We start from the raw sequence: 13781 nt of genomic DNA on the forward strand, positions 1-13781 counted from the left end.
CCATGTATTCTATTTAAACAGGACAGATGTAAAAATAAGTAAATATAAGCTTCATGAAACAATAAATAGTAATAATTTAAATATAAACATTGAAAATTTTTTCATTAATAGGACTTTTAAAAATATATATTTTTTCTGTATGGATGCATTAAGTTTGACAGTTGGGATAGTTAAGACATTTCTAATGTTTTTTTTAAAGAAAAGCTGAGCTACTATTCACAAAAAAATCCTTTAAAAATGCATCAAGGTTTCCATAAAAAATGAAAAAGAAAAGAAAGAAAAACTTTTAGTTTAAAAAAAATATCAGGCTAAAAGACTTTTCTGAACAAACATGAAATAAATGTAGCCTTATAGAGCAGAGGTTCCCAAACTTTTCAGCCCGTTACCCCTAAAATGACAATGCCAATGACTCGCGACCCCCAATTTCCTCTGAGGTGGTTATAAATACTGAAACCCTGCATGCAATGGCGCACAAACACCAATAGACCCAAGTCTATTACTTTTTTAAAATATATGTCAGTGCTGTAAATGGGCCAGAAAGTTTAACCTGGTGTTATAAAATCAATCTGCTGCATCTGACGCTATTGCCGTGTCTTTAATATAATCTAATTACCCCAGAGGTCGCAATCCAATAGAACTAGTAACTATAAGCTACTATAGTAACTATATAGTAACTATAAACAACAGTTTTTTTTCCCTCTTCAGTAGGTTATGGTAAAAATATGGTAATTCTTATGGTTTAATAAAAATAAATAGATTTTTCGGAAACCACCAGGCGACCTCCATTGTCCTGTGACCCCTCGAGGGTCCTGACCCCCACTTTGAGAGCCACTGTTATAAAGTATAGGTCTTTTTAAAAGCATATACTGTATATATTTATGCTTCTAAAAGTCCCATGCTCTATAAGACTATGTTTACATGCACTTTTACTTCAATCTTAAATGAACTTGTTCTCTTTATAGATCATCATATATTTTTATTTATTGCCATGTCAGCAATGATAGCTATTTTCATGGCAAAAATATGTCATTAATAAATATACAATTAAACGCCACAAACAAATGAATACATAAATTAGATAACATTAATATATGATAAAAATTGTAAGATATTTCCAGGTGACACTTTGTGGAATATCACGTTGAGTTCATTTCATTAAAAAAGCCTTCTGCAGTCATTACAAGGAGGAAAGTCCAATAGAATGTGCTGTACAGTAATTGGAATTTTGCAAAACAAACACTTGGGTTAAGGCTGATTTATACTTCTGCGTCAAACGCACGCGTAAGCTACGGCGTTGACACATAGCCCTTCTTGGCCGTCGGCGTCACTGACGTGCAGCTCTCAAAAAATGTAACTACACGTCGCAACAACGCGTAGAGCAAGCTCTGTGATTGGTCGGCTTGGTAGCGCTGACGAGTCTGGGCGGGAGCCCAATGGAGCGATTGTTTACAAGTGTGGAGTCTCGTGAAGGAGCTCCGGATGGAAAGTTTTGTTTTGTGTTTACTTCATAGTTAAAGTTGTTGCACGTCTGCCAGTTCCTGCCTCAAAATTAGCGAGTTTGAGCCACTTGTACATCCAAGAAGTGTTCAGGAAAAGCAAAACAGCAGCGAAGAAACTCGACACAGAGGAACATTTACACCTCACTGCCAACTAGCGTTTCGGAAGTGTTAATGCAGACCAACAGAGACAGCGCGCAGAAGTACTTTAAGGTAAATGCACAGCTACGGGCGTTGCATGCGCCGTTGGTTTGCCCGGTCACTTGACGCAGAAGTATAAACCAGGCTTTAGTCTTGTATCTAGCATCTGTAAAAATTCCATTGATCAAATCTATTCTTAAAACTTATTAAACATCTGTTCCAACCTGTTGTTTTCAGGTTCTATTTCATAAAATGTATCCACTCCTCTTGCTCTTTATATATAAGGACAAAATATACTTTATTTTTGTTGTTTAAAGTTGTCTGCTTGTACTACACAAAGAGAACATGCACAATTACATGCACATGCACAAACATGCACAATCTAAAACACCTGTTGCACTCACTCGCCGAGCTTCAGTGTCATGGCCGATCCAGCGGACAACAGCCTCCAGGACGTGTCTTTCATTCCCAACGTTGAGCTTCTCCATGGACAGCAGCTCGCACAGGCGATCGGGCGGCTGCTCCAAGAACTCCTCTGTATTGGCCACGTCGCGGAAATGCGTCTGCAGGAACTCTGTGGCCACGTGATAAACGTGGTGCAGGCAGTAATGCAAAGAAAAGACCCGAATACCGATGCAGTTTTCAGCAGTGATGCAGCTCTCCAGGAACTGACAGCACAGAGACTTGAGATCAGTGAGAAGCAGAAGATCAGCGGCCTGAACCACGTCCTGAATGGTGTCTTCACTCAGAGTGATCTACAGAAGGAAACAGTAGATGGAGTTTTGTTGTGGGTCTCTTTAATTGTACTGGATAATAAATTTTGAAAACCCAGCACTCACAAAGAGATTACAATAAAATAAGGGTGATGAACTCTTTTTTTTTTTTTTTTTTTTCAGGAATTTATTTATTTTTTGGGAATTTTACTTTGTCCTCTAACGTCCACTTATAATGTTATGAAGACTTTGATACAAATTAATACACAAATGCTATAAAGAATAATTTATCCTCTTTTTATTCAATTCAGTTTTATTTGTATGGCGCTTTTCACAAAAATTATTATTTCAAAGCAGTTTTACAAACGATGCACTTTACTGCATTAATCAAAAAAGATCTTTTAGTAGATATATTATACGATAGACTTGCTTGGTTTACCAAATATGTGGATCTAATTGTATTTGCATTGTAAACATAAAACAAAAAAGTTATTTAAAAAAATTATTTATTTTTTTATATATTAAGTTTTTATTAACGATACTCTCAAAATAATTCCGCATAAATCCACAGATTTTCTACAAAATTCTGTGCAGAAATAGGCAAAATTGTCCGCAGACTCTGTCTGGCCCTACTAATTACTAATAACTTTATCAGTTATCCTGTTATCCTGCAGTTATATGGTATATAGGTAATGTCTATGTGTAGATGTGTATTAAGTGTACGTGTTGTCCTCAAAGTCCCAGATTTTATCATCTGACCCATTTGAATAGCTGTGGTGGATTTTAGACTCGGAAGTAAATGCCCACATCTTTAACATTTTACAAGACATTGTTTCTAAGATTTGGTTGCAAAGTTTTAAAAGACAGCTGTAGCCAACCAATGTAAACTTCTGCATGTTTGATAGCCTACGTTCTCAATAGATTGATGCTAAAGAGTTTTACACAAATAAAAAACGCATAAATACACAGTACATTTCACATTTTTTGTAATTACATGCATTCCAGTATTGACCATAAAATAAAACAATTTATTTCACTTCATGTGTGGCATGAAAGAAGGAAGAAACAAAAAAAAACAAGGAAAAATTATAAGTGAACAAATAAGCAGAGGACTGGAATTTAATTCAAAATAAAGCTCCTTTACTTTTTGTTGGGATCGGAAGGGCATTAGTGAGCATGTCTGTGTTTTTGTGTGTGTATACTGTTTTTGCATTAATTTTTTTTTCTTGCTCCCTTCCAACCTGTCTTGGGGAGCATACTGGCTTCAATATAAGCTGGATTTTAACTATTAAAAAAGTTTTTGATTTTAAACATCATATTATATTTTTTGTAAAAAAAACAAAAAACTACAAGACGATTTATAGGTCATTTTGGGGAATGTAAACAATAATAATGGTTCTAACCTATTTCCTGTTTTACATTTTTAATTTCTATAGCTTTAGATAATCAAAAATACATATAGTGATAAATAATGTTATGACAGCTGTTTTAACAATAATATATGATTAAATTGCCTCTTGTTATGGTTATGTAATAGCTTAACAACGAGCAAAAAATGTTTATGGGCCAGTCACGTTGCCACATTGAAACAGTCTTTAGTACAATGATCTCTTATATGTCAGAATTGATTCCTCAGTTCATCACCCCTTCTCGTTTAAAAAAATAATAATTTTCATGATATTAACAAGCTAAAAAACAATCATTTTAAATCTTCAGAGTTTCAATGGCTAAAGGAAAGAAGCATACAATGTATAGATAGTAAAATAAATTACCTCCCCACTGAAAATATAGTCTAATATCTGCCTCATGGTGGTCACTGCAATCCCCTGCAACTCGATTTTGTATACAGATCCATCCTCCTTTGGTGGGTTGTAATTTAATTTGGTCCTGGAAACACAGTAACACAAAGTAACATGAGTTTGCATTCACTGTGGATCTAATACAATGGCTTACTATAAATCTTGGAGATCTGATAAATAAAAGGCTCTACACTACATTTGTAAAGGTTTTTTTTTTTATTATTTGAGAGGAAAAACCTGTTTTCCGGTCAGGTTTTTCATGTTAACCCTTTGGGGTCTGAGTGGATTGTGGGGCACTGGATAAGTTTTGACATTTGTGATTTTTCAGCTTCTTGTAAATGTATTAATTGCTGAATGCAACATTATGTAAGCAGCAAAAAAAAAGAATATTAAATTGGGCTAGTAATTTTTTTGGACTCTTATCTTAATTTATTTGTTAGATTAGCTTCAGATTTGGCCTAATCTAATGTACATCCACAAGTATATTGTATATCATCCTTTAGAACATATTAATTTAAAAGAGAGATGTGTATACGTTTTATTTTTTTGGTTAAACTTATTTAAAAACAAAAAGTGATATACGAGGTCAGAAAAAAAAGTCACTGAAATAATGCCAAAACAGGTGTAAATATTTTTATTTAAAACTTTTGTCTAAAATGAGGAAGGGTAGTTTCTACAAAATTATATGTAACGCATCCTGCCCACTCACTCATATTAATAAATCTATCTAACTATTTTTTCAGTAACATATTGTGGACTGTTTTTATTTTCTTATATTCTTTTGTGCACAACAGTGACAAAAACTACTTTTGTAACAGAATTAATAACTCTCTAGTGAATTGCAACCAATAAGGAAAAAGGGACATTGATACAGTGTACCAATTCCCACAGCGTCCTTTTATTGCTCTCATCCATGCAAGACAATTTGGATTATGATAATTATAGATATGACTTACTACATAATTACAACTTTTAAAAACAAATGTCAACAGCAACAATTTTGAAAAAGACGGGAGAGTAGAAGTAACTTCATTTTGTTTAGTAGTGGTAACTCAGAAGTTTTGAAATTTTTTCACAGAAATATTTTTATATGATTTTATAAGATTAAGTTTTTCTATTTATATGTTCTGCTTTCATTTTAATTGTAGTCCAGGTTTTAGCAATTTTCTTATATCTAATAAAATTTATAGTCTTTTTTCTTTTTGTTTACATACACTAAAAATTAAATGATCAATAAGTCATGATAATGAATGTTTTCATGTTAATTATAACTTAATAAAACACATTAATCACAATTCTAACTTAATCTTTTAGATCAATATAAAAGCCATTTTAAGCCAGTTTAATTTTAGGTCAAATCCCTTATAAGGTTAATATAATTTAACTTAGAAATTTAAGACAACGCTGTTTTAATGGTGTAACTATTTGCCTAGCTTAACATTTTAGTACTTAAATGAACTTGAGAATGACAAATGCCTTGAATTTATAATAATTGTGCCTTGAATATATAACATTGCATAACATTTAAATAAATGATACAATTTCATCTTATTTAATAATAAAATCACTTTTCTTAATGATTCAGTTTAAAATTAAACAGCAGAACATTAAGAACTTGTGAAAATAGAGTAATATAAAATTTTTGTAATTATTTATGTGAGTTTTGTGGCCTTTTTGAGGCCTTTCAGTAACCATTCATTGTCAATGCACAAAATAATATATTTACTTAGCTAATTATTTTAGTTACTTAGCTATTTATTATGAGTATGATATATATATAATAGCTTTTTAAGAAATAAATGATACTATTTTAACTTTTAAAGCAAGTAATGAAATAGCTTTTCTTAAGGATTTAGTTTAAAAATTTAATATTAAAATATTAAGAACTTATATAAGCCTTTGATTTATAATAATTGTGCCTTGAATATATAATATAGGTTTTAAAAAATATACTATTTTTTTCTTATTAGGTAATAACATCTTTTTTCATATTTTCTTGTGGATTTAGTTTAAAATTAAATAGCAGGGCATTAAGAACTTGTGAAAATTGCATAATATGAACCATTTTTGTAACACTTTTATGTGAATTTTGTGCCCTTTTTGAGTCCTTTCAGTATTCATCCATGATCAGTCATTAAAACAGTTTCTTTTGTGTTCTGTATGCCTTTTACAGTATGTGCTGCTGGTTAACATGAGGGCGTGTAAATTACTTTACTCTTCTGTCTTTTTTGAGAAAACTATTAATTTAAGTGACCCAAGCAACAGGCAAGGTGGAGCTGTTTGGCACACCCATATGACACATTGCTCAAGGGTCTGCAACATGTCTGAGCAAACATAGCAGCAGCTACTCATCTGATCTCACCTCATGCAAATCTATTCAAGTTTCAGGCATTTTCCCATACCTGATGTACGGACTAGCAGCAGCCAGAATGTTTTTCTGCACAGGAATCTGTTCACCTTCCAAAACCAGCACTGCATCTTGAAAACAGTCGTCCTGTCTGAAAGACTGAAGGACCCTGAGAAGCTTCTGGGAGTGCTGAGGGTCCGAAACCACTGATCCAGCATCAGCGCCAGCTCTTTTAGGGTCTGACATGCTGTAACAACACGTACAGTACAGACAGATGTGCTGTTAACACAACACAACAACAGCAACATGCTCCAGGTTTGTGTTGAATAAACAAAATGACAGGTTTAAATCATATAAACTCACTCAAATGTGCGTCAATTAAAGTTGTTCTGGGTATTTGCTAACTTCAGCCGCTCATAGCCATCTGTGTGTGTGTTTCAGGACAGCGAAAACTGCAGAAAAACAATTCTCGGCTGCTTCATGTCATGGCACTGCACGACGTCACCAGGAAGAGCATTTAACTTAGGTTTTTCAAAATAAGAGCCCCCTTTTTTGAAAACAGCACTCAGGTGTCTAATTTCTATATGGCGCAGGTGTCAAACTCCTGGAGGGCCACTGCTCTGCACAGTTTAACTTTAACCCCAATTAAAATACACTTGATCAAACTAATTGGGTCCTTCAGGCTTATTTGAAACAAAGAGCATAGCGCAAGTTATTTGTTTGGAACCTAAGTGTGTTGAAGCATAGTTGGAACGAAACTTTGCAGGACTGCAGTCGCCCTACAGTATATATATATATATATATATATATATATATATATATATATATATATATATATATATATATATATATATATATATATATATATATATATATAGTATGTGTTTTTTCAACACATTTGTAAACATAATAGTTTTAATAACTCATTTCTAATAAATGTTTTATTTTATCTTTGCCATGATGACAGTAAGTATAATATTTAACTAGATATTTTATTAAGACACTTCTATACAGCTTAAAGTGACATTTAAAGGCTTAACTAGATTAATTAGGTTAACTAGGCAGGTTAGAGTAAGTAGGCAAGTTATTGTATAATGATGTTTTTTTTCTGTGGACTATCGAAAAAAATAGCTTAAAGTAGACCGAAATAAGGTCTTTATATATATATAGCTGTTTTAAAGACTAATTATACTGTGTATAATTAAATTATTGCAATAGTTTTGTAAAGTTTGTAGCTTAAGCTATTTACATGCTATTTTATAGCTATTTATACTAATATGTAGACTCCCTGGCTAACATTCAAATTACTTCACGAGGACAAAAAGTTTTTAGAGATTTATACATTCACACACACTTTTTATTACATTTATGCAGCATAAGTCATACACGTTGATTAATTTAAGTTTTCATATCAGTGTCAAGATTCATGTCTTTGAAACAGCCACTCTTTGCTCAGGTGTAATGGATTTAAATGAACAATTTACAGGACAGTAAATCCCTCTGTTGCTTAGTCATTAAAAGTGTCATCAATCACTGCTTCCTGTCAGGACATTATATGGGAGAAGAGGTTGGTGTACGCTGGACAAATCTGCCCTTTATGCATGAAAAGAAAGAGTATTAAGCTTCTGATTTATGACGACTGGTGACCTCGAATATGTGAATGAGTGAGAAGAAGAAGAAGATTGAATTAATCTTTCATTAAGAGAGAGCTATATTGTGATTTAACACCCGTTTGTGGCGCTGATCGGCTGTGCCAGTTATCATAAAGAGGCCAGAGCTGTTCTCTTTAATTCTGGTGATTCATACGTATTTCAGTGGAATATAAAGAGGAGATTTTAATTAGAGTCTGTAGGATATACCCTTTACCAAGTATAAAACCTTTTATAGCGTATTAAATTGGCCTGGACTTTCCGTGACTTGGCATGTCCTCTAGTGTTAATGAAAAATACCCTCCGAGCACTAGATGGCGCTCACGGAACATACATTCAAAATTACTTGTTAGATTATGGTTATAAATGTCTCCAAAAACTGTAGACAAATAATACACATTAAAAAAAGACATAAGTGGCTAAGTTATCATCTCTACAGTGTCTGTGAGTTTGATAATCCATTTTTTAAAGCACGTCTTTGATGCCAGATTCAATATTCAGAGGCTTATGCAAAGCCTATTTTATCTGACTCTTTCAAGCTTAAACCACATATTCATCAATAATATTCTCTTTTATATTCAGAGTTTACTGCATTGAGTATCTGCACATCATATTCTTAAAAGACATAAACATTCACACTGCTGAAGTAATCAGAAAAATATGTTACAGAGCAGTATCTTATTCTCCCCCTTTTGACAAACTTGGTAAACTTTTCTTTCTTTCTTTCTTTCTTTCTTTCTTTCTTTCTTTCTTTCTTTCTTTCTTTCTTTCTTTCTTTCTTTCTTTCTTTCTTTCTTTCTTTCTTTCTTTCTTTCTTTTTTTCTTTCTTTCTTTCTTAAGAAGAAGAAGAAGAAGAGGTGTGAAGTTTCCAAGGCACACTTAGCCCAATTCTGGAATATTCTAGGTAAAGGGTTAACAAGGCTAAACATGATAAAATCTTTACGTTTCAATAGCATTTTCGAGGTTAAAGTTTAGTGGAACAAGATGCTGTGGATGCCCACAAGAAAAATATTATAGTTATTTATAGCAAATTCCATAGTGTTTTTGAACCATGTTAAAGTACTTTAATTAATCTGCTGTGGTAATTCTATTGTTGCCGTGGTACATAAAATATATCAACAAATAGTTTGTATTTTACTTTGTATTCAAACAATAAGAAAATCCCCCCAGCTAAAACCAACCAGGTTGGCTGGTTTTAGCTGGAAGTAGCTGGTTTTAGCTGGTCTCCCAACCTGGCCAAGCTGGATTTAGCTGGTCTCCCAGCGTGGTTTTAGCTGGTCTCAAACTCTGGCCAAGCTAGATTCAGCTGTTCTCCCAGCATGACCAGCTAAGTCCAGCCTGACTAGCTAAAAACACCTAAGGCCAACAAGCCTGACCTGTTATGACCAGCCTGACAAGCTAAAACTGCTTGACCATATAAACCAGCTAAGACCAGCTTGGCCAAAATTGGACAAAACCCTTCTAAAACCAGCTATAAACAGTCTGGAAACCAGCTAAAGCCAGCTTGGGTGACCAGCTACAACCAGCCTGAACAGCTTAGGCTGGTTCAAGCTGTTTTTTTTTCAGCAAGGAATACATATTTACTGTTTACTATTATATATTATTACAGCAGCATTCATTAACAAAGTGTTGTAAACATCATAATACAGTATTAGTATTAGTTATCATTTTATATGATAAATGGTTTTAATTAAATTATTTAACCAATAATCTCAATGAAGTATAGTGCTGTTAAAGACATATTATAAAATAAATGACTTATGAGAGGATGTTTTACGTATAATTATAACAGTTTCATCAAGATATTTATCATTGTATGGAAGGAAACTGAATTCCACTGAAGTTTTGATTTTCAGTGGGAGGTTAAAAAAGTTCTGAAAATGTTTTGGGGAAGGTGTTAAGCTTTAGAGAAGCTCTTTCTGATGAGATGTCTTTATTTGCTGTTTATGAAATGTTACTGTGAGCCCAGAATTATTACCGCCACTTCAAGTGGAATGCGATTAGCATCTTTAAGAGGGCCTAATTATTTCTCAAGTGCTATTGTCTTTCTGGATCCCTCCCATTCTGAAACATTCATGGAAAGCAAAGTGAAGGCAAGGTCAGGGCGTCTTTGAAGGTGCTGTGTGTGTACCGTGTGGACCCATTCCTCTTTGTTCAGCCTGAAAGACAGAATAAATGTTTGATAATTAGCCGAGCCTTTGCTGTCCAGAGTTTTCCAAGCAGAGGACAGACTGACAGAATGAGAGCAACCCAAAGACACAGGCACTACGCATTAGTCCATCAACCTCGCTTCCTCATCTGTAACAATCATTCTTGATGAAAGCATGAGCAAAGGTGAGACTTGGAGTTCCAGATCTGTCTGAGAGCAACAGCAAAATTTAGCTTCAGTTTCTTCACTTTCTCTTATTAGACATTAATGGGTTTTCAATGGAGTTCAATATCCTCAACCCCTTTTTTTGACTCGTCAGGCTCCACTGCTCATAACCAGGAGAATTAATTACAATTGATTAAACTCATCTTTGTGGGAAGCCATTCCACATCTAAAAATAATTTACCATTTCCTTTTGTTCTTTAATCAGGCGGGGAAGTTTTCAACATCTCAGAGGAAATTGCCTGACAAAAGAGGGATGTGTTTTGCGATTTGCTGGTCAGGAGACAGCGGGTGGCTGGACTTCTCTTTTATGTCTCTCTGTGATGATGTAGAGCAGATGATTAAAAGACCTCAAGCAAACACTGTACTTTTATGCCAATGGGATTGCAGTAGCAAACAGAAGAGTGATTCTGAAGCTAGAATGATATTGTCAGGATCCAGCCATAACAGCCCTGTGTCACTCCTGTCTGTGTTTAATGTCTCATTGTTTGTTTTGTGTTAGATTGTTTCTTTTGTTGTGTTGGCCATGTGCTCCCCTTGCCCATGGCTCCTTGTTTTCCTATGCCTCGCCCCCTTGTTTAGTCCTTGTTTGTCTAATTATGTTCACCTGTGCCTCTTGCTCTCTACTCCCTTTATTAAGTGTTAATTTCCCTCTAGTTCTTGCCTTTTCGTTACACTATTGCTGCGTCTGAAATTGCCTACTCAATAGGTACTGTATTTGAATTTAAAAGTACTACTCTGCCATTTAAAAAGTACAATCTATACAGTATGAATGTGAGTATGAATGGAACTCGGACATACTACATCCGCCATTTTGTCATGATCACGTGACGTGACTTACTCGTGATGGTTGTGTTCATTCACTCACATTCATGAATTCTATCGTGTGGCACAATAGGATAGCATAGCATGCATCAAAATCTCGCCGGAAGTTGTAAGTCATCCGGGTACTTTTCGGGTTGTTGAGATCAGATATTTGTGGCCTAAATGTAACGAAAATGATTTATATTATCTATTAATTGTATTTCATTAACATCTACCCTCGCGCCAACCCAAAACCCAACGATCACAGTAACGTAACAACTGTAGTTGTATGAGTATTATTTGTTATCTAAATTGCCCTATAAATTGTATTATTTAACATCTACTCTTACCCTGACCCTAAATCCAACCGTCACAGTACTGTAAAAATATTAATTATTGGTTTACAGTGTCATAACAAATGCTGCTATATTCATGTACATATCGCACTTTCGGCTGGCCGGTATCCTATCAAGACTTTACCTATTTCCTGCATCGGCTTGCATCATGTTTTTATTGTACTATGGAAGTATGCAATTTCGTATGCAGTCTGTATTTTTGTGTGCTTGTCTAGCTAGTCTGGTAAGTGCTTGATGTAGTATTTTTTTGTCTAGTCTTCGTCTAGTTCTAGTCTTTTTATCCTTTACCTTGAGGTCATTTACCCTTTTGATTTTGTTCCTATTTTTTCTTCTTTCAAGCAAGGTAGATGCCATTTCAATTTTCCTTTTTGCCTTTTTGTGATCCTCAGTCGCAGTCTATTCTAAGTCTTTTTTTCGTTCTTTATTTTTAGTGCCTTTTGCTGTGTCTTGCTTTTCGTTTTGTTTGGCCTGTGTTTGGCCTTTTGTTTAAAGTTTTAGTCGTTTTATTTATTCCTCTATTTGATTCACTTTATTTCTCAAGCCCTTTTTTCTTTTTTAAATGTTTTTTGTTTTTACTTTTGTTCTAGTTTGTTTTTGGTTACTGTTCTAGAATTTCTTGTCTCCCCAGCTGTTTAGTCCTGTTGTGTTGCTTGTGCCACTTGTTGCCTAAGTCTCCGCTGGTTGTACAGTAGATCCTCCTGACTTGATGTTCCATCTGTTTGCCACCCCTGTCCCAAACCTGAGGATCTGCTAGTTACTGACTGCTTGGCCTAAAGTTTTGAATTTCCCTTTTCCTGACCAACCTGTTCCACCCACACAAGACACTCCACACTGTATCGTCCTCCTGAGTTTCCATCCCTCACCAGCCTGTTCTCCTGCCATCACCCTGCACTATTGCTTGTTCTGTCCTTCTGCATTGCCATGTTTCCCTCCTGTAAATAAACCTTGTGTTCTCTGGTCTATTCTGCATTTGGGTCCTCCCTGCCAACCCTGACAGATATACTATATTGGTCAGCAAATGCTTGAGTATATGGAAATGGTTGATGACCATTGACATGTTGACTATTCTTAAAAAAAAAACTAAACATATTTATTAATTATGTGATGATTAAGACACTGAGTTGTATCTGGTTAAATAGTCACACCAAATTATCCTGTAAAAATATGGTTTGTCAGACAATAATTGGTGATTGTTGAGCATCATTAGAATTAATTGTTGTTCTTAATTCAATAACCTTTTTTTATTTCAAGTGTATGGGTGTTTTCCAGTACTAGGTTACAGCTGGAAGGGCGTCCGCTGTGTAAAACGTGTGCTGGATAAGTTGGCGGTTCATTCCACAGTGGCGACCCCTGATTAATATAGGGACTAGGCGAAGGAAAATTAATGAATGAATTTATTTATTTTTATGATTTATATCCTTAACATTTCACTGATTGAACAGTTCAGCTTGCAAGTACATAACGTACCAACCCAGAACCGCAGAACCACACACATTTTAGGCACACACAATCTAGGACACACGATTTAGGCAAACCATATATGGAAGCTAACTTACTCTTTAGCTTTATCGCCACCTATTGAATTTCACAAATATGGTTTCCCATTTCTGTCATTATTATTATATCGTAACAATGATTTTAACATCTCTCCAGTTTCTAAACTCAAATAATAGACACTTATGACTTTATTCATGTGTCCACATAAACAAAAAAAACATAACAGACTGTCCAATTGTAGGATAAAGTGTAATAAACTAATTCAGGATCTTAATATTATCATACTTGGTTAAAATCACTTTGTTGTAAAATATAAAACGCATACAATAATATGTCACATTAAAATGAATTAGCATACTATAGTTAATCATTTAAACAATATATATATATATATAGTTATAAACTGATTATCTTAACTGATTATCTTATTATAATTGTAAGTATAAACTATCTTTTACAAAACTGTCACAGCTGTTATATATATATAATTTTTTTTATTAATTATTAATAGTTAATTTGTTCCTATTGCAAAATTTTGGTTTAAAAACAATTTATTGCTTACTATAAATTACTATTAAATTTGTGGGAAATCATTAATTAAAAGGTTA

General features: G+C 34.1%; 1 protein-coding gene and 1 long non-coding RNA gene across 3 annotated transcripts in view; one reads left to right on the forward strand and one right to left on the reverse strand.

Moving 5' to 3' along the window:
- The window catches only part of gan (gigaxonin), a 36349-nt gene extending 29347 nt beyond the window's left edge, over positions 1-7002 (reverse strand). For both annotated transcript variants that reach the window (XM_073929911.1, XM_073929912.1), the window contains exons 1-4: positions 6860-7002; positions 6552-6743; positions 4123-4237; positions 2042-2392 (exon numbers count right to left, since the gene is read on the reverse strand). In XM_073929911.1, coding sequence (XP_073786012.1) covers positions 2042-2392; positions 4123-4237; positions 6552-6742 — 657 coding nt within the window. In that variant the 5' untranslated portion in view covers position 6743; positions 6860-7002. The remainder of the gene's footprint in view (positions 1-2041; positions 2393-4122; positions 4238-6551; positions 6744-6859) is intronic.
- On the forward strand, positions 6443-12636 carry LOC108179959 (uncharacterized). The gene is made up of 4 exons (XR_012393987.1): positions 6443-6811; positions 6938-7065; positions 8986-9049; positions 10725-12636. It is a non-coding gene; the product is annotated as an uncharacterized lncRNA (long non-coding RNA).
- Positions 12637-13781: the final 1145 nt, after the last annotated feature.

Source organism: Danio rerio, chromosome 18, assembly GCF_049306965.1.
Source record: "Danio rerio strain Tuebingen ecotype United States chromosome 18, GRCz12tu, whole genome shotgun sequence".
Lineage (NCBI taxonomy): Eukaryota > Metazoa > Chordata > Actinopteri > Cypriniformes > Danionidae > Danio > Danio rerio.